Source organism: Amaranthus tricolor, chromosome 2, assembly GCF_026212465.1.
Source record: "Amaranthus tricolor cultivar Red isolate AtriRed21 chromosome 2, ASM2621246v1, whole genome shotgun sequence".
Taxonomy (NCBI): domain Eukaryota; kingdom Viridiplantae; phylum Streptophyta; class Magnoliopsida; order Caryophyllales; family Amaranthaceae; genus Amaranthus; species Amaranthus tricolor.
In genome coordinates, this window is record NC_080048.1 from 8,032,643 (window position 1) to 8,052,078 (window position 19,436).

Genomic DNA, 19,436 nt, shown 5'->3' on the forward strand with positions numbered 1-19,436 from the left:
AAATTTCTACAGCATATAACAAAAATACCTACAACAAATAACCTAACACCTACAACACAAAATAAAAACATCTACAGCACATAACTTAAACCCTTACATCAAATAACCTAAACGCTTACATTACATAACACCTACTTTACAACTTCAATATGTTAAAAACACATACTTAACATACTGTGAACCTTTATTTGACGTATCCTAAATACATACTTGAAGTATCCTAAACCCCTACTTAATAAATATACAATTATACAACATTTTTTTTGTTTTAAAAAATGTAATAGACCGGCCCTTAGAAACAGTCTCTCGATCTCTCACAACAATCAGTGTTTTCCAAATTTTATCAAGGGTGTATTGTGTCTATTGTCAAACATAAATCTATCATTACCAATTACCATATCAACATAACTAACTTCCCCATCTATTCTCTCCTCTCTTTCTTCACTCTAATCCACTCCTTATCTACCCCAGAACATTACAGAGAGTAAGAAGAAGAGGAGCAACAGTATCATCATATAGCAAACACTACAACCAAGTAATAAAAATGGCAGCTTTAGCACAGCAATTAGCAGCAGGATTAAGATGCCCTTCACTTTCAAATTCTCACCTTTCTAAACCCTTTTCACCCAAACACACCCTTAACAAGTCTAGACTTTCCCCAATTGTATCTGCTGTAGCTATTAACAATGCTCAAACTAGAGAAAGGCAAAAGCTTAAGCAGCTCTTTGAGGATGCTTATGAACGGTGTCGTACTGCTCCCATGGAGGGTGTTGCCTTTACGATTGAGGATTTTCATTCTGCTCTTGATAAATATGACTTTAATTCTGAATTGGGTACCAGGGTATTTCTTCTTTTTCCTTCTTTTATTAAATTCAATCTTCCTGGTTTATACTACACTGAATTTTCGGATTATGTTTAATTGATGTTAATGGAATGAAAATTCATGTGGACACTGATGTATTGGTTGATGTAGCGGAACCTAATTTTTTGGGATTTGGATTTCACATTTTGGTTGTTGTTTATTGATTTTGTTTTATGGGTGTTTCTTTGGAGATTATATGGCAAGAATTTTTGGCTTATGTATATTAATTTTGATGATGAAATTAATGGAGTAGGAGCGTTCACGTGGATGACTATAGGGACTGGTCTATTAGTTGATTTAGCCAGCTCTAATCTTTAGGGATTAAGGTTTTGGCATTGTTGTTTATTGATTTTGTTTCCTGGGTGTTTTCTGGAGATTATATGGCATGAATTTTTGCATGTGTATGTTGATTTTGTTGATGAAATTAATGGGTAAGGAGAGTTCAAGTGGATGACCACTAAGACTAATCTATTAGTTCATGTAGTCGACCCCAATCTTTGGGTTGATGTTGGTTTTATTGTTTGTTGATTTCGTTTTATGGGTGTTTCTTTGAAATTATATGGCATGATTAGTACCTAATTATGTTGTCTTTGGTATTCTTTAATTACTCTAACGGTCCCTTTGGTTAGTGGTAATAACTGAGGGCAATGGAAATTATTTATAGGTAAAATTTCATCAAAAGTTATTTGTCATTCCCATTGTGATGAAACTTTGATCACAAAATTTTTTTTGTTTATAAATTTTCATTACCACCTAATGCCATCTCTTCCAATGACAATGCATTGGAATGAGATTTTCCAATGACAATGCATTGGAATGAGATTTATGAAGAAAATGACATGATTGAAGTTGGACAAGTATGGCAATTAAGATAGCAAGAGATTTTTCAACTAAAATTAAACTAGTTTACATTCTCATTATTACTATTTAATACTACCTGACAAACAAGCCGTAAAAGCTGTGGTGAAGTTGATATGAGATAATGGGCGAGTGACTAAGTGCAAAAAATAAGTGTATCTTTGAGATAAAACAAAAGATGCATATCATAATTTTCAGCTTAAATCTATGTTGGTTTGAACTTTACTGATGGAGTGATGTAGCCGTGATGAAGAGAAGGGTTTAAAGTCGATGATTTTGTTTTTACAATTAACTTGAGTCTATAGAGAACTATATTCACCTATGCTTCATTTCATAGCTATTAGAGGAGAGTAAGGTGCATTTTATTCCTTTGAATTTCACTTATTTGATCTTATAAGAACATCTATGTCCTTAAAACTTGTCAAAAGTTAAAATTATTTTAGAAGATTGGCCTCTATTACCTTTTTTCTTTTTTTTTTTATGAATTTATCTACCTTGTTAAAAATTATTTGAACATTTCTCAATGTTTTGACCTTATTAAATCATATATGAACTTATTCTCCCTTATGAACCTCGACTTTAACTAATCTGAATCTTCTTAGTTTGAAACTTTTACTTTATGAAGTTCTATAGATGTTTGTTTTTCTAAATGCACCATTACTCACAAAACTGTTTAACGGCCCGTTTGGTTAGTGGTACTAAATGGTGAAAACAGGAATGATTTATAATGTAAAATTTCTTCAAACATGTCATTCCCATGGGGATGAAACTTTGATCACAAAAACTTCACCTAATACCACCTCTCCCATCGGTAATGTATTAGAATGAAGTTTATGAAGAAAATGAGATGATTGAAATTGGACGAGCATGACCATCAAGGTAGCCAAGAGATTTTTCAATCAAAATTACACTAATTTTCATTTTCATTTTCATTATCACCATTTATTACTACCTACCAAATGGGTCGTTAACTTTATGGGAGGAATGATGCTACTGAAATTGAATAGAGGTATTGCGTAAAGGTAAGCCGAGGAGAATATAGCCCAAGTCCTTTGAGAAATGCCTTCATTTTTGTAGTACTTGTTTCTAACTTTGAATGCCTATTTCTGTGTCGGTGTTTAACGTCAATTAGTTTCTATGAATAAATGAGTTCAATTGCGGTGTGTATGGAAGTCACGAAGTTCTTATGCAATTGTCGGTAATTGTTAGTTGCTGGACTAAGATTAGGAATTGATTACCAAACTTTTAGCGTGCCTGCTGCTGTGTTTCATTTAGGTTTTTCATATGTATACGTCAATTTAATTTTTATATAGCCTGCGGAAATGAGTCATTTCTCTCTTTACTTGCCTCAGGTCAAGGGTACAGTATTCTGCACAGACAACAATGGAGCACTAGTTGATATAACTGCAAAATCGTCTGCATATTTGCCTCTCCAAGAGGCTTCAATTCACAGAATAAAACATGTGCAGGAAGCTGGTATAGTCCCAGGTGTGCGGGAAGAGTTTGTAATTATTGGTGAAAATCAAGCTGACGATAGCTTAATCTTGAGTTTACGAACAATCCAGTATGAGCTTGCATGGGAAAGATGTAGGCAGTTGCAAGCTGAGGACGTTGTGGTAAAGGGGAAGGTTGGTATTCTCTTATGACTTTCGATTGCATTTCTTTTTATTTCAATGTGATCATCACCTACGCTCGGATTAAATAGAATGAACTGTGGCATTCCAGACACTACCGTAATTTATTGAGCCGTAAGGAAACATAATTCGCTTGTCAGTTTGCCTTTTAAATTCGCGATTCGCTCAAAATGACTCAAAAATAGCCTAAAAACCAACCTTAATTCGCTTTTTTTGATTCGCTATTTGCGAGGCGACTAGCGAATCATGTGACACTGTTTAGAACAGTAAAAGATCTAGAGTTCCATTGCACTTTTTGCTCTTTTAAATTGAATATATGAATACTAAACTCTAATCCAAAGAATTAGCTTCCGATTCTTAGATTTTTTTTTTTGTGGGCTATATAACGAAAAAGCCTAAATAGTGTTCCTATATTACAATGGTTCATGTTTTTGCTTTCTTGACTTCAGATTGTTGGAGCAAACAAAGGTGGAGTGGTGGCTTTGGTCGAGGGCCTACGTGGCTTTGTGCCCTTTTCGCAAATATCTTCAGTTAGTTTCTTCCATCCTATTACGTTTTCTCGTCCTTCCCCCATCCTTAGCTAAGTGTCATATATCGGTGTCTTATTTTTCAAACACTGCTTGTCTGGTTGATCTCCATGGATAAAAAATTTACACCTCCTTCGGTATAGAAAAGAGAATACCTTTGTTTAATTACTGGTCTTAAACCCGTAGCAACTTGTTATTTAGGTAATAGACTATAGTATAATAGTTCAAACATGTACACTTGTTATTTAGGTAAAGTTGTTAAAATTTTTTCATCAAGGATCGATCTGAAACAACCTCTTTGTTTTCTCAATGATAGGTTTGCGTACATTCGACCCACCAAATTCCACCTAAGTGGGATCCACTTAATGGAATCGGAGTGATTGAATATTGTTATTGGTGTATCTTGAATGCTCAATGCTTTTGGTTGATTGTTTATTCAGTGTATCATTGACTCTCCTCTTATACCCGAGCGTCTATAATATGCTTGCATGTTTCTGTACCAGAAATCCACTGCAGAAGAACTTCTTGAGAAAGAGCTCCCCTTGAAATTTGTTGAGGTTGATGAGGAACAATCCCGGTTGGTACTAAGTAACCGCAAGGCCATGGCTGACAGCCAGGCACAGCTTGGTATTGGATCTGTTGTTACAGGAACTGTTCAATCTCTTAAACCTTACGGTGCCTTTATTGATATTGGTGGCATTAATGGTCTCCTTCATGTGAGTCAAATCAGCCATGATCGTGTTTCGGATATTGCAACAGTCCTACAACCCGGTGACACTTTGAAGGTGATCCTCGAAAACGAGCTTTTTTGGAAGATTCAATTAGCCTTTTTATACAAAGATGTGATCATGTTTTTGAAATTTATAGGTCATGATTTTGAGCCATGACCGAGAAAGAGGCAGGGTGAGTCTGTCGACAAAGAAGTTGGAGCCTACTCCTGGTGACATGATTCGTAATCCTAAACTTGTCTTTGAGAAGGTAAATAATTCCTTTAATGAGAGTATAGCATAATTATGAAAAAGTATTGACATAGATTATATGAAGATTTACATGTGCGGCTAAAATATTGTATTTTTTAATATTTAGTTCGAAAATCGGATATATATTATTTTTTTGTGCCCTTAAAATTACGGGGCCTTGAGCTATCGCTCATGCCGCTCTTGTGATTTTGAGCCGACTTTGTGAGAAAGGAGAAGCCTTTTTGAATTCATTAAGAAAATATAATGTGATTGAAGTGATTCCTTTTATTAGGCGAAACTCAAAAGAGGTACATTAAGGAATAAACTACATGGTTCCTTCTTTCTCACTATAAGCGGTTTTGCTAAAATAATCCGAAGATATTGCAACAAGTGCTTGAAAGAAAACAAAGTCGGTATACTCAAACTTATCAATGTTCACCACCATTTATGTGCTTAACCAGGCTGAAGAGATGGCTCAAACGTTCAGACAAAGGATTGCTCAAGCCGAAGCAATGGCTCGTGCCGACATGCTCAGATTCCAGCCCGAGGTAGTGCTTACATTATTCTCGACTTGTCGTTCTAAATGTTTTTATCTTTCAATTAAAATAAATAAATAAAAATGGTAACGGTGTACTTTGAATGTTTCGAACTTGCAGAGCGGTCTGACTCTGAACTCAGAAGGACTCCTAGGCTCTCTAAACTCAGATTTGCCTGCAGAGGGTATAGATTTGAGTGCTGTTCCACTTGCTGATGAATAGGTCTGGTCTGCTTCCTTAGTGTTGAATTCACTATTTTGAGTACTTTTTTTGGTTGTAATGTAATGAAATGTGTAATATCATTTCTTAAAGCTGATCATTTGTGTACTTTTGCAAATATATATTTATTTTTTGTTATATTTGAGAAAGCTAGGAATTGAGATTTGAAAGTGGATTGAAATAACAAGTTTGACTAAATTAAACCATCTCTTATAAGCGGGATACACTAGGTATGATGATGATAACGAACGACGACTAATTAAAACCAGTTCAATTGACTATTTATTGTTAGTTATTGCAACTCGCTATTTGACACCAACTATTTGATAGTATACAAGCGCTTTGAATCAGCGAAAATTAAGAACTATCGCTGTAGTAAGTTTTTAAAAACGATGGGCGTTAAAGTTGGAATATGGGTGACAAATCAAAGTTGTCATTATAAATATGAAATAAATATAAACCAACAAGAGTTTCACAACAACAAAAGAAGATTTAACACAATATACTTTTCTATGGCTGCCAAAATGTAAGAGCTTCCTTCACAAAACAAGGATTTCATAAAGATCGGCTCGAGAAGGGACTAGCTAACAGCTTTATTGGAGGCCTTCTTTCCTTTCTTTTGCTTCTGTTTCAATTGTGTTAGACCTGCTGCGGTAATCTTTGAGTTTCCGATCATGGCGGCAACCAGTTCCGGATCAGTACATGCTTTCATTAGTTCTTTTTCTCTAAAGCTCGCTTCAGGCATGCGACTAAACAAATTCATGGCCGTTTTCGCAGCTAAACAAACAAACAAACAAAAATACATACATATCAGATTCAATCCGATCAGTTCATTCATACCATAAAAATGACAATAGGATTATGGTAGTTTTCACAAGAATACCTTTCCCTTTCTTAGCGGTTCCAGGAACTATCTTTACACGGTATTTGTACGATTGTAGTGCAGTATATGGACCGCAGACAGGCACAGCATACAAAAGAACATCATTAGGCAGTGGATTCCCAGTCAAATAATCCACATCTTTAAGCTTTCCTTTCTCTTCTTCACCTATCTCATGTATATCGTCATCCTCCATTGATATTTGCTCCATCTCAGACGCGGAAATACCTGTATCTCCATCAGGATTCTCAAGCTTACCATTTCTATGGTCCAAGATTTTCTCAGTGTGTTCCCGACAATCACGAGAGAGATGGCCAGCCTTCTTACACTTGTAACAAATTTTCAGAGCATTTTCTTGACCTGAAAATGAGAATGAGAACACGCACGTCATTACTTGAATACAATATTCATGTATCGCTATATACAAGCCTCAAGAATATGAGCTTGAAACCTTAACGAGGAGTAGCTATAAAATCAAAATCCGTTGGTTTCGTATGATGTACATGCAACACATAATTGCCGACAGATCCACCTTCTACATTTCAGCAAGAAAACCCTTTTTCGTCCTTCTCAGGCTGGACTCTATCCCATACAAGGCTAATAACATTTTACAAAGAGAAACAGCCCAAGTACTTGAACAAGTATCTAAAGTGGATGATTTTAGGGGATGGATTAAGGGCAAAAGAAGATCCTGTGCACCTTTAGTTTTAGCATTGCAAACTTTCTTCCTAGGTGATAGTTTCACTTCCAAAGTAATGTCCCTTCTAATGAGCAGCCAGTCTTGTATGCAGCGGTCCTAAAATTAGGACCAGCCCACACACAATTTCATGTTATCTCTCTGGTTTGAATCACATATGCCTTAAAAGTAATCACACAGGCGTTAAAAGTGATCACTTAGGCCTTAAAAGTAATCACATAGGTTTTAAAAGTGATCACATATAATAGTCAAAGTGATCACTTATAATAGTCAAAGTGATCACATAAGCTTTAAAAGTGATCACACAGTAAATTAAAAAGGTCTTAAAAGTAATCATATGCCTTAAAAAGGATTACATAGGCTTTAAAAAAATCACTTACAATAGTAAAAACTGATCACACATGCTTTAAAAGTGTTTGCATACACCTTAAAAATGATTACATAGGCTTTAAAAAAAATTACTTACAATAGTAAAAAGTGATCACACATGCTTTAGAAAGTGATCTCGTACGCCTTAAAAAAGATCAGATATACTTTAAAAGTGATCACATATGCTTAAGTGATCACATAAGCTTTAAAAGTGATCACATAGTACAATAAAAATGATCACATAGACCTTAAAAGTGATCACATAAGCCTTACAAAAAAGTGATCACATAGGTCCTAATTTTAGGACGGTCCTATTAAAGATTTAGTGTTTAATGAGCTTTTTGTGAAAGTTGGCATTGTGTAAGATAACACAATAATACTTATGATCCGAGAAAGACATCTTAGAAATCTCACCACATACCTATACGCTTTTCTAATTCTAGAGTGACTCTTAGTTGCCTGTCTTTCTAAAACCAGGGAGGGCTAATTTGGAGGGAGGGTGTTTTCTATTATGAGTCACATGACTCATGAGTTCCGTATTGTTCTTGATTAGTTGTAGAACTTCGGGGTTTTGAAACAAGTTTGAAGTTGGGGTGCAAAATAAGGTTATCTTCTGATATTGTTTGAATAGAACTTATACATCATCATAAGAATCACCTCTGATGCAATTTTTGGCAGAAAACGTTACCCTATATATTGTCCTGCATGATGATTCAAGTTTAACTCAATTGGAGACATCCAAGGGGATAGGGGTAGCATATATCCGACCAACCTCTTAATGCGTGCCTAGGTAGGACTAGGAGCCACTTAATGACATAAAACTAGGGGTACTGAAATATTGTAAAAGGATATGGGTTATGCTCCTCCCGTTTCATACTATGTTCACCATTAATGCATATAGTCGAATTCTTAATTAAAAGAGTTGATTCACTGCAACATACGAACAACGTCAAATCATGAAAAACTGGGAACATTTTACATTAGAGCTGTTTATTGTGCCGGGTTGGCCCATTGAGCGAGTTGATTCACTGGTAAATGGGCAAAACAGCAATCAAAAATAATCTCATATTTGTTTCAGCTCACAAGAAACCTTTTAGTTCCCTCTACAAGAGTTGGTCAGATGTTTACTCCACCATCATATAATATTCATTTCAGCAATGCTATTTTCATCCTGTAACCTTTCTTACAGTTTTAAGCCTTGGGAAGGCGGCTTTTATGAGCATAATATTCAAATTGTTGAACTCCCTCTTAAAATGGTTTCACTGTTGAATTGCAACAATAATGAATGGCCCGCTCTAGAAATAGTTAAACTGTGACCTGCCCTACAACATGCATGACCCGCAACCCGACCCGCCCTACACCCACAAACACATAATGCCAAGCCCACATTCAATCTGCCCCACATTTGACCCGCCCCACCCCAACCTGTACATTTACTAGTTTACTAGGTCCAATAGACATCCATATTGAGGCCATAAATACATACCATCAAGTTCCACTGTTGGGGTAGTAGCTAAAGTTTGATTTTCGGGTTCATTTTCGTTCTTGTCATCTGATACTCTTCCAGCTGACTGAAAATAAAAAAAAATAAAAAATAAAAAATAAAAAATAAAAAAAACTGAGTTTTAGAATCAGAAATTACAAATGTAGACAAAGAAAGGGAAAAAGACTTAACTTGGATAGAGCAGGTACTCAAAGTCAAAAAACTATACAAATATAAAGTGCAACCATCAATGATATCAACCATTTCAACTATTACCGGATAAATTAAGTTACTCACCGCAAGTAAAGACATACGGATGCTCCTTTCTTCTTCATCTTGATCAGCATATTTCTCCTTTATCTTTTTCAGCTTTCCCCTCTTACCCCGGGCTACCTTTCCACCAGTAGTGGAAGCATTTTTCTTCTCAGGGTGGACCGACGACGAATGACCTTGATCTAATTCACCTTTCTCATCTATAGCCTGTCCATCACCACATTTTGAGCCTTTCTTCAATTTCCTTCTTCCAGCTTTGGAGATATGTGGCTTATCCCGGATAGGGACCGTTTTATCTTGCTTTTGCCATTCCTCAGACTTAGTAATTTGAGAAGTTTGTTCATAACTGCTAAGAGGTACAGCCCCAGATCCAAGCTCAAGAGCTTTATCAATGAGATCCTCAAGTTGAACAGAAACAGACGTGCTGTTCTTTCCTTCAGAATCAAGAGTTGTATGATTTTCTTCTGATGAAGGTATGCTCCCGTTATCTTTTTCAACATTTGGCACTGAGGCCTCAGCATCTGAATCAGATTCAGATAATTCCATGGTCTCATTTTCTTGGAGAACATTTGAAGCCTCATCCTCTCCTCTAACTCGTCTTTCATTCAAATGCAATCCTAAAGAACTCTCATCTAGCCGAAATAACAGACCAAACCCCATTATAAGAGGATGGGGAGGAAGAAAATTCTTCTTTCCACGAATCATGAAGCTCCCCGTTGTAAGATATTCTCCTGTAGGAGCAGTTTTACTAACTTGGTCAGGGTAGACCCACCAAGCACTAGTAACAATTTTTGAGTCCCAAGCCTTACTCTGGCAAACCTAAGAAAACGGAAAAATATGCATGAAATTAAATTTAGTAGTTACAATATGTGCAAAGCACGAAACTTTAACATCCTGATCAACATACAGTATAACACCCAGCTTGGTTCAATGTCAAAGGGGGAACTGGCTGCCCAGGCTTGTGATTCTTGATTAGAGTACTTGAAGCTCCATGCATCTCGGCATGAACATACCTATTAAATTACATGTTATTTCAAAAGCAAATGCATTTTAAAGCAGCCTTTCAAAACTGAACTGTAAGAGCATCAGCTGAACTTTTGTTGAGAAAAACTAACTAATACTGGATACTTACAGGTCATCTTTCTCCATGTGACGCTTAACAATCATCTCATTTTGCTGAGCATCACGTCCACTAATAACCAAATAATTTTCGCTGCTGATGAACCAATTAAATTTTTCGAACCAATGGACTTTGCGCATATGAGAAATTCTGGCAACTGTTTTTTCCTGGTAATCGAGAAATGATGAGATCCAAAATTTAATACTAATGAACAATATCATGTAATAGGTATACATCAAAAATTTAATTACAATAATAATGATAATTATTATATAAATAATAACGATAACAACAATATACCACTGCTCAAATACCTGTGAGAGCTGGAAACGCGTCTTCCTCTCCGCAGCTTTGAAAGCTTTTTCATGAGCTGTGATAGTTTTTTCCTGTTTACTCTCTTGCTTTTTTTTCATCTCATACCACCGGCGAGCATTCCCATGTGCTGAAAGTGTCAAATCAACTTCTACCTACATAATTTGAAAGATAAGTATGACTAAAGAAAGAAATACTTAGATTAATATAGCATAACCGTGTAGCAATTCGCGTATGTTCTTTTAAATAGCTAAAATTATAGAATAACAAGGGATAATAAAAAATATACCAACAGAAGCAATAGGTATTGGAGAGAATAATGTTGAGACCATTGTTATTGAAATCACGATTCTGATCTACGATTCTACGATTCAAAAACAAGCGAGTGATTCGAACCGTAGGTAGAATCGTAAGTTGGTAGAATCTTAAGATTCTAATTAAAATAAAAATTGTCGAGGTAGACTCATAATACGATTCCATGATCCTACGATATAATAATTCGATTTTACAAAATTATTCTCAATTTTTATTGATTTTTCTTATGTACCATCTTTCATTAATTTTTGTTACGATTTAACGATCCATCATCATAATTTTTAAAAATAAACTTCTTCATCGGTATGAAGATTTAAACTAATTATTAAACATTTTCCTATTTCATTCTTAAAAAGGAAGAATAATTATGACTAGATAGCAAAATTTAAGTTTATTGTAGAATCTTACGATCCTACGATTTGATTCTACTAGTCTAAATGATTCCAAGTAGAATCCCGATTTTAACATCTTTGGTTGAAACAGGTAATAAGCTACGGAAGTTTGAAACAGAGACAAAGAATTAATACGAGTGTCAGCTATAGAAACAGATACAGGTATCTACTGAACGTGAACTATCAACCGAAGAATTGAAAACAGAAAAGTAATCTTGCCACGAATAAAGTCGATGGATTATCCAGTCACATGAAAATAGTAGGTGAAAAGGTTAAGAGAACTTTGACGTGAACATTAGCGGAAATATAGAAAATAATTTCACCTTATCTGCTGGAAGTGTCTTTTCTTCATCATCCATATCATCAAGATTATTGCTCAACAGGAGTGTTATGCAGTTCCTATCTAAATGGAGCTTGTCAATTAGACCAGCCACTGGATTTCCAGATTTTTTCTCTTGCTTCACCATACGTGCAAGATCATCCCAATTCATGCCATTTGCTAAAGCAACACAGACAGCCTTTATAGCAGCATCAACTTCCTCCAAGTTGTATTCGATCAATTGTGCCATTCTAACAGAATGCTCAACTTCTTTCCTCAGAGTAACCACACGATTTTCCTACAGAAATAAGGCAATTTTTATTAGCTTCTTAGATTTAGAAAAATCGGAAAAGAAAAAAATATAACTGGACATCAGGTTTATGAGACAAAAAGACCAAACTAATATAAGAAGAAAGTCTTTAAACTACATTCAAAGTTGCATAAAACAAGCATTTAAACGCGCTGTATATCATTAGGGTATATCGGGAAAAAGTCTTTATCTCCGTCTATCTAAAAAGAAATTCTCCTCAACAAAATGTAATTCATCTAAATTCCACCAAACAAGTGCTAAATCAAGTCATGATCTGAGAACACATTATCTATTATTCTCTCGATCCAGCTTTAAAACAACATGCTGACTTGAATGGAGTAATGGAAAAAGAAAGGAAAATAATTCAACTGCCACCCAATGTAATTCAACTATTACTAAAAGTACTTTAACGAACTTACAACAAATCTTGATTTAGAGAGTTTGAGGGAGGTGACTATTCTTTCCTGATGGAAGGGGTACATATTTAGGATTCAACGGAAAAATTCCCCACCTAACTCTGCCACATATCTTTTTCCCTTATAAGAAATTTTTCATGTATCCAATCCACCATCGTGTCCAAAGAAAGAGGACAAAGGAAAATAAAGATTAAAAGAAGCACTTCTTGCGTCGGTTTTGGAGCAAATTCCGTTGCAAGAAGGCAGGTTTCTTGCATCGGTTTTGAGCAACAAACGTCAAAGACCCTGCCCAAAGCTACTCTGTCAGGACTCTTTTTCTCAATCATTTTTCATTGAATTTCCACCACTGAAAAGACTCAAGAGAGCCCAAAATTAACTTAGCTCACAAACAAGATAATAAGTAATTTTATCTCCTTTCCCTTTAACCCCTTAAAAAATGTAACTTTATAAACATCTCACTAAACTTCTAACCACATACACCATAAAAGCTTATAATTCTTAGCCCTTCCAAGCATAGCGTAAAAATGTGATAATGATTGCAATCGCAATAACGGCACGATGATGCAGTATCGGGAGTGATGTAGTTATCATAACGCCTAAATGTCAGTCAAAACCATAAGATATTGCTTGATACGGCCAAAACACAATTTTTTACACCTTTACAATGCGGAAAATATCGGTTCGTTTTTTTTAAAACCTTTACAACGCGGTCAATACGGTACGATGCGGCCTTATTTTTACAGTATGCAATTTCAAGCCCATAGATTGAACCTAAATCAGCTCCAAAACATTACCAAAAGGAAATCACAGAGATACACATATAGAAAGAATCCTTCTTCCAATATTACATGCCATCACACTTGATATGCCGACATGTCGAACTATAGGCACAACACAACACACACACATAGCATTGGCATCATATCATTAGTTTTTCCTCTGCCAACCCCAATTGTATACATAAAAGCTCTTCAAGGGAAACCTGAGGTTTCAACTTCATTTTTCAAATGACTCACTATTACACTGAATTTCGAAAATTTGGCATATTTTGGCATCAATAGTGTCCTAATATGCCATAGCGTTGATTCCAAATAAATTTTCCTCCAGCAAACTCCAACTATTCTTATATATAGTCAAATGAACTTCTAGATCTAAGTCTCGCATATCCTTCCTCACTCGTGCCATCAAATTCATCTTTGGCCTCCCACGCCCAATATTTAAAATTTATAGGTGTCCCCTTCAAATGGAACTACTTCCGGCCTTTGTTACACATGGCCAAACCAACGCAGAGGACATTAGAAAGTTTAATTCATCTTATTCTCAATGTTTGCGACCCTTATCTACTTATTATAACCCTTTTTAACAGCCTAATATCCACCCATATGATGCTCGTCGGAAAAAATTTCCTTTTCAACCTTATAAGGACCCCTCGAACACACAAAACCCCTTTTGTACACTTGTACTTCTCTATGAGCCAAACACATTAAATTCTATGGGTCACATATTGGTTAAATACTTGAACATTCATACGATAGGAGTACGAATTCACCAAAAAAAGTTTTGAGGACGAATAAAGATCCATAAAAATGTGCTTTTAAAGTAAAAATCATTTAAATTTAGTACAATTCGGTCTGAAAATAGAAACCATAAGTTTCATCAGTGAAAATTAGATTTTATTAATAAACCTAATTTAAGTTCAATAACATTTCAAGCGAAGTTCCGTTTTCATAGTTCATCCACTCCAATAAATCATTTCTCAAGGTCATCAACACCATGTCCTCTTGGAATAATTTACTTTATATTTATAAATGCCAAACTCACACATTGTACTATGACCCTTTTTAACTTCTCTTCTAGCATCGTCAACTACGTGAGCCATAGGGGTTTCAGTCCAAATCTTCAAACATCAAAATCAAGATTTTGGAGGCCCTAAACACCTAGTCATGATAGAAATGTCTGTCTTGAGTACAAAGTAAGAAACATTAGAATCACCATGTATTAACATTTGAAACAATAGGTCTACGATATCCAATTCTATGCGTGGCCACTCAAAATCACAAACTTGAAATGTGATCAACTTGGAATTATCCCGTCTTCCTTTGTTTTTACACACAAAAGAACACCACCACAACCACAAAATAGAAACCTTCCAATAACTGAAAAAGAAGACATAACCCTCCACAACTACCCTTGAAGTTCAGGATCTGATTTAAGCACCACAACTCTGACATAACAATTGAGAAGACTAATGAAGAATAAGGAACTCTACTAACATCGGAAACCAATATTAAAAAGACATGAGACAGTATTCTGAAAAAGAGAAACACACCTGATCCATGCGTATTTTATCAAGCTTGTGCATAGCGGATCCTTCTTTTGCTTTTTGCTGCTGTTCAACTTTCTGGCTCTCAATTTTGCTGTAGAATTCATCCAAAGCTGCATCAAATGTTTCAAACTTCAAAAAATCCCTTGTTTTGAATTGATTTAGTAAGATTGGACAATATTCATCATAAATCTGCATATAAAAGACCAGAAAAAAGTAAATGTCATTCAACTAGGCTGAAAACTAACAAATAGATATACTCTTAACAAAACAGATAAAGCTCAATAAGTTATTCACATCTGAAATAGGATTTAAAGGAAATAGTAAGCCATTCAACGGAAGAAATATTGGACATTAACCTTGCTGGAATCTCCTGGCTCAGTGGTACCAATTTCCTTTCCCACTGCTTTCTTTGGCTGCATTAAAATGTATCCTTCAGGAACTTTACTTCCAAGAATAACATCCTCTAGCCAATCCTCAAATTTACTCACAGCTTGACCCAAAATCTCAACTTTACCCTCATCCAGCTTGCTCTCTTTTGAAATTTTCATGCTTGGAATCAAACCAGCATCCAGTATAATATGTTCAGACAGCTGAGGACCATAACCTAATCCCTCACCAAGCACCATCTTTAAGGTCCGCTGTTTTGAACGAGAGCTATCATTTCTTGCTTTGTTGACATCCGGAACTTTTCCACCCTTATTAGCATTTTTTTTAGATTTCAGTGTTTGCGACACATTGCTTCCATCTTCTTTCGTTTCAATATCTTTCGCTTCAATATCCACATCTTCACCCTGATTATATGAAGCTTCAAGAGCTTCTTTCAGCTTCGAGCTGGTACTCCGCTCAAAAACACGACATAATTCAGTTGGGTAGCGGTGCCGAGACATGATTGCAAAACCTTTATCGTCATCTCTGTTGAATATTTAGTAGCTTAGTATCTAAACTGAGGACAGAACGGTGAAAGATTTCTTTTCTCAGTACGGTTCAAACCATACTGAAATGAAAAGGCACCAAAGACGTCCTAAGAAATTTTTCTAACAATATGATGGAAAGAAAAGAGTCCTTAGAAGAAAGAAAATGCAAGAAAAACATACCAATGAGCTGCATTTTAGATTGTTCGATTAATTTTCACCTAAAAAACAGTTGTATGATGTAATCTCAAAACTATCAGAAGTCCTCAACATGTAATCATTTTCTTTAAAAATAAATTGGTTTAACAATTTTTAGTAAGCTTCTCAAAGTGCCCAGAAAAAATTTAAAGTTTTAGAAGCAAATAATTAAAATCATAGTCATGCAAACTCACATGTTCTGTAGATGCAGGTGTAAAATAGAGAATTAATGACTCAGTAGGTTTGCTGACAGGCATTAAAAGAAAGAAATGGAAACAAAAAGAGAAACAGACTAGGAGAACATTCAACGATCTATCAGCATGACTATTTTGGTTTACCACACATAACCACTGCACACTGTCCGTATGTGAAACTGATCAGAATTGAGGTATACTGGTTTTGCCAACACATAATCTCAACTAAGAGAAAAAAGATGCTTTTAAACAGCTTAAAACCAGCAAGGCAGCAACAAACTACCCACAGAACCAACTAAGCCAATAAGAACAGCCAAAAATTAAAGAAAATGAATAGCAAATCTACACCACAAACATAAAACCATCAATAATGTATAATGATTTGGCTACAAGTTATCACAACCGGAAGGATCTAGACATGAAACCAATTCGGACGGACTGAGCTAGAGGTGCTACTTGTGCATCCATGGCGAATACGAGGATAGTAATGTAAAAGGATTTTTAGAAACTAAGACAAGGGAACTTTAGTCCTTTTTTTTCATCTATAATCATTAAATTAGCTTACTTTCAGTAATTTGTTTTGTAACTAATGCTGTTGCTTTTAGATTGGATGATGACCATTTAATGCAGTTTGGCATACAGTACAAAGCAATTTATACTGATTTCACATATGTTTCTATGGATTAAGAATTCAACATTCAACAAATAGTTGCGGCGACAGATGTTAAGTAACTGCATATCCAAAAAACTCTATCAGCTACTTCATCCAGGCCAATTATCATTTCCACTCCATCTACAATTTCAAATCAAGTCATTGAAGCTTAATAGAGTTACCTTTCTTCAAATGATTAATGGACCTCAAAAGAGTGACAGTTTGACAGAAGCTTAGCTTAAAAAGTGTGAAGGACACCAAGGCGCAAGGGGTTGCAGCTCGCCTCTAGGGATGATAGGCGGGTAAAATTACACGGGTTTCGCATTGCATCCGCCCCAATTTGACTGAGTTGCCTCTAGTGTGCCATTGTGTGCTTTTAGGAAGAAAAAAAAGCATAGGCAAAAAATACTATACAACATTTTAATTCCGTGATTCCTTTACATGGCCCTGACCTAGCCGAAAATTAGTGGGGTCGAAAGTACACATGATGTAATGACTCATTTTAATATTGTTCATTATAATTCAAAAGAAGTTTAGAAAACATATTAACATGTGTCTTTTGGACTATACCTTGACATGTTTTTTCCAACAGAAAACTTCCGCAAAGTAGTTCAATTTAAATTTCTAAAAACCCATCTGAACTGCTCTATTCATATTAATAAACAGGAAAATCCATTTTCCATATTCCAAAAACTCCAAAAGTAAATTAGAAAAAAACAATCCAAGCATGGGTGACTCACCTATGAGATCGAAGCAGAGTTAAGACAGTAAATTCAGAATCTGTAAGGAGAATGTTTCCCTGAGCATAGAGCTCCAATATGACATAATGAGCATGAACACCCAACCCAAATTGGAAAAGAATAATCTGGAATATAACAAAGAACAGCATTAATATATCAACAGCAGAGTAGGCTACTAGTCTCTGAGATCAAAATAAATTACATACTCAAGCATGTATTCAAAAACAATAATCTCAATTGGATCACTTCAATAGTATATCGCCTCACAATTAAATTGCATAGCTCAAACCATTCCACGGTATATTCAACAAATTATAATCTCAATCAAATCATTTAAATTGTACTCTATTAAATTAAATGAGTTCCTCTCAATACTATGTTTGGATGGAAGGAAATAGATGAAAATGAAGGGTAGGGAAATGGAGGTATGACATTTTTTCATTTCGATACCGAAAGGAAAGGGGAAAGGAATTGAAGGTGATAAATCCTGTATATGACATATCTTCCGACAATGAAAAGATTTAGAAGGTAAATACATCAATTTTCGTACTTTTTCATCCCGTCCCCCTACACTTCCTTTTCGTCCCACAATGTTAGCCAAACATACTCTCGCGGGATAGATTAAAAGTACTCTAGACTCATCAACTCGAACCCAATACACACTATTGAAATATAATATGTTTCACTCAACCACATAAGAGCTCAAAACAAAAGGCATACAATAATAAAATAAACCCACAAAACCTCCTTACCCTGTCATACCCAAGCTGCCTTACATCTTCAAGCCTTTTAGTACGAATATGCTTCCTCAATTTTAGAGTAAACCCAGATGGAGTATTACTCTTATCCCTACCAACAAAAAATTCAAAAAAAAATTACAAAAAAATCAATTGGGTACAAACAAAATCAAATAGTCAATAAAAAAGCAGCATAAACTCATTAACACATAATTTTCCATTCTTGCTACCTGACATAGACAGTTGTATGAAGCCTAACACCACTTTCCATCAATAACAAAACTTTTTCACTCTCCCCAGATTCTGTAACTCCACTACTATTCATTAGCTTGAACATATAAGTCTGCAATTAAAAACCCATGATTTGTATTTGGAGAATAATCAAAATTGATATTAAATCGTGGAAATAAATTAGAAAAAAATTATATACCTTGGGAGTTATGTCATAGACATTAGAACATCGCATACCGATCAATTTCTTAAGGCACTTAACTTCTGCGGCCACATCGGCCGTGTTCATACGCACTTTCACCATCTTTCACCTTGTCTGCAAAATTTGGAGTTCAGACAGTTGAAAATGATGCCGGTGTTTCGATGTCTTATTTGGGTGCGTGTTCAAGAGTAGACTAACGTTTCTAATTCTTTGATTAAGCCTCACGTATCACAAGTGGGTAAGCACTAGAGTCTAAAGGTGTACTACTGTTCAAGCGGATGTTGGGTATAATATGGAATATGGCGTGTCCCGTGTCGGACACAGACATGCGACGGACACGTGAAAATTCGTGTCTGACACGCCAAATGAAGTGTCCAATATTTTAATATTTTTTCGGACACGCGGACACGGTAAAGACACGGGAGGAACACGGCAAGAGACACGACAAGCAGTCAATGACACGTTTTTTAAAAAAAAAATTAAAAAAAAAATTTCTTTTTTCCTCTTCTTTCTCTGCCACCACATGTGAGCGCCACTAGCATCGCCGCCTTCTCCTTCAATAAGTGCGCCACAACCACTACTGACATCCTCACCTTCTCTGCTCCTCTACTCATGCATTTAGGCCACCGCAGCAGGCCACAAACCACGCACCACCATTTGTTGCCCCAAACCGCACCACAATCACTTAAAATTTATAAATTACTTATGTTGATTGGTTAGTATTATTATGTTCATCACTAATTCTTAAATGAGACGGTCTCACA

The 19,436-nt window shown here is 35.6% G+C and overlaps 2 protein-coding genes across 3 annotated transcripts; one reads left to right on the forward strand and one right to left on the reverse strand.

The window, feature by feature from the left end:
- The first annotated feature begins 383 nt into the window (after window positions 1-383).
- On the forward strand, window positions 384-5,765 carry LOC130804331 (30S ribosomal protein S1, chloroplastic). The gene is made up of 7 exons (XM_057668732.1): window positions 384-841; window positions 3,073-3,348; window positions 3,804-3,884; window positions 4,385-4,666; window positions 4,749-4,859; window positions 5,302-5,388; window positions 5,497-5,765. Exons 1-7 carry the CDS (start codon window positions 545-547, stop codon window positions 5,596-5,598), a joined length of 1,236 nt encoding a protein of 411 aa, XP_057524715.1. The 5' UTR covers window positions 384-544; the 3' UTR covers window positions 5,599-5,765.
- Window positions 5,766-5,916: 151 nt separating this feature from the next.
- On the reverse strand, window positions 5,917-18,930 carry LOC130804315 (uncharacterized). Of its 2 annotated transcripts, XM_057668711.1 has the most exons (14): window positions 18,670-18,929; window positions 18,470-18,582; window positions 18,255-18,351; window positions 17,503-17,627; window positions 15,164-15,719; window positions 14,811-14,996; window positions 11,760-12,053; window positions 10,732-10,884; window positions 10,430-10,584; window positions 10,205-10,310; window positions 9,322-10,116; window positions 9,028-9,112; window positions 6,479-6,835; window positions 5,917-6,372 (listed from the first exon to the last, which is right to left on the reverse strand). In XM_057668711.1, the coding sequence occupies exons 1-14, from the start codon at window positions 18,772-18,774 to the stop codon at window positions 6,176-6,178; spliced, it is 3,324 nt and encodes a 1,107-aa protein (XP_057524694.1). In that variant the 5' UTR covers window positions 18,775-18,929; the 3' UTR covers window positions 5,917-6,175. The 2 variants fall into 2 exon arrangements, with proteins under 2 accessions (XP_057524694.1, XP_057524702.1); XM_057668719.1 differs by lacking the exons at window positions 5,917-6,372; window positions 6,479-6,835; window positions 9,028-9,112 and adding an exon at window positions 9,123-9,247 and having other exon boundaries at window positions 18,670-18,930.
- Window positions 18,931-19,436: the final 506 nt, after the last annotated feature.

Excerpts from the sequence above, each read along its gene's own strand:
- LOC130804331 (XM_057668732.1), top strand. The coding sequence starts at position 545 with ATGGCAGCTTTAGCACAGCAATTAGCAGCAGGATTAAGATGCCCTTCA. Across the intron at positions 842-3,072 it reads ATTCTGAATTGGGTACCAGG|GTCAAGGGTACAGTATTCTG; the intron begins GTATTTCTTCTT and ends TACTTGCCTCAG. Across the intron at positions 4,860-5,301 it reads CTAAACTTGTCTTTGAGAAG|GCTGAAGAGATGGCTCAAAC; the intron begins GTAAATAATTCC and ends GTGCTTAACCAG.
- LOC130804315 (XM_057668711.1), bottom strand. The coding sequence starts at position 18,774 with ATGGTGAAAGTGCGTATGAACACGGCCGATGTGGCCGCAGAAGTTAAG. Across the intron at positions 18,583-18,669 it reads TCTATGACATAACTCCCAAG|ACTTATATGTTCAAGCTAAT; the intron begins GTATATAATTTT and ends TTTTAATTGCAG. Across the intron at positions 10,311-10,429 it reads CACATGGAGAAAGATGACCT|GTATGTTCATGCCGAGATGC; the intron begins GTAAGTATCCAG and ends GTAATTTAATAG.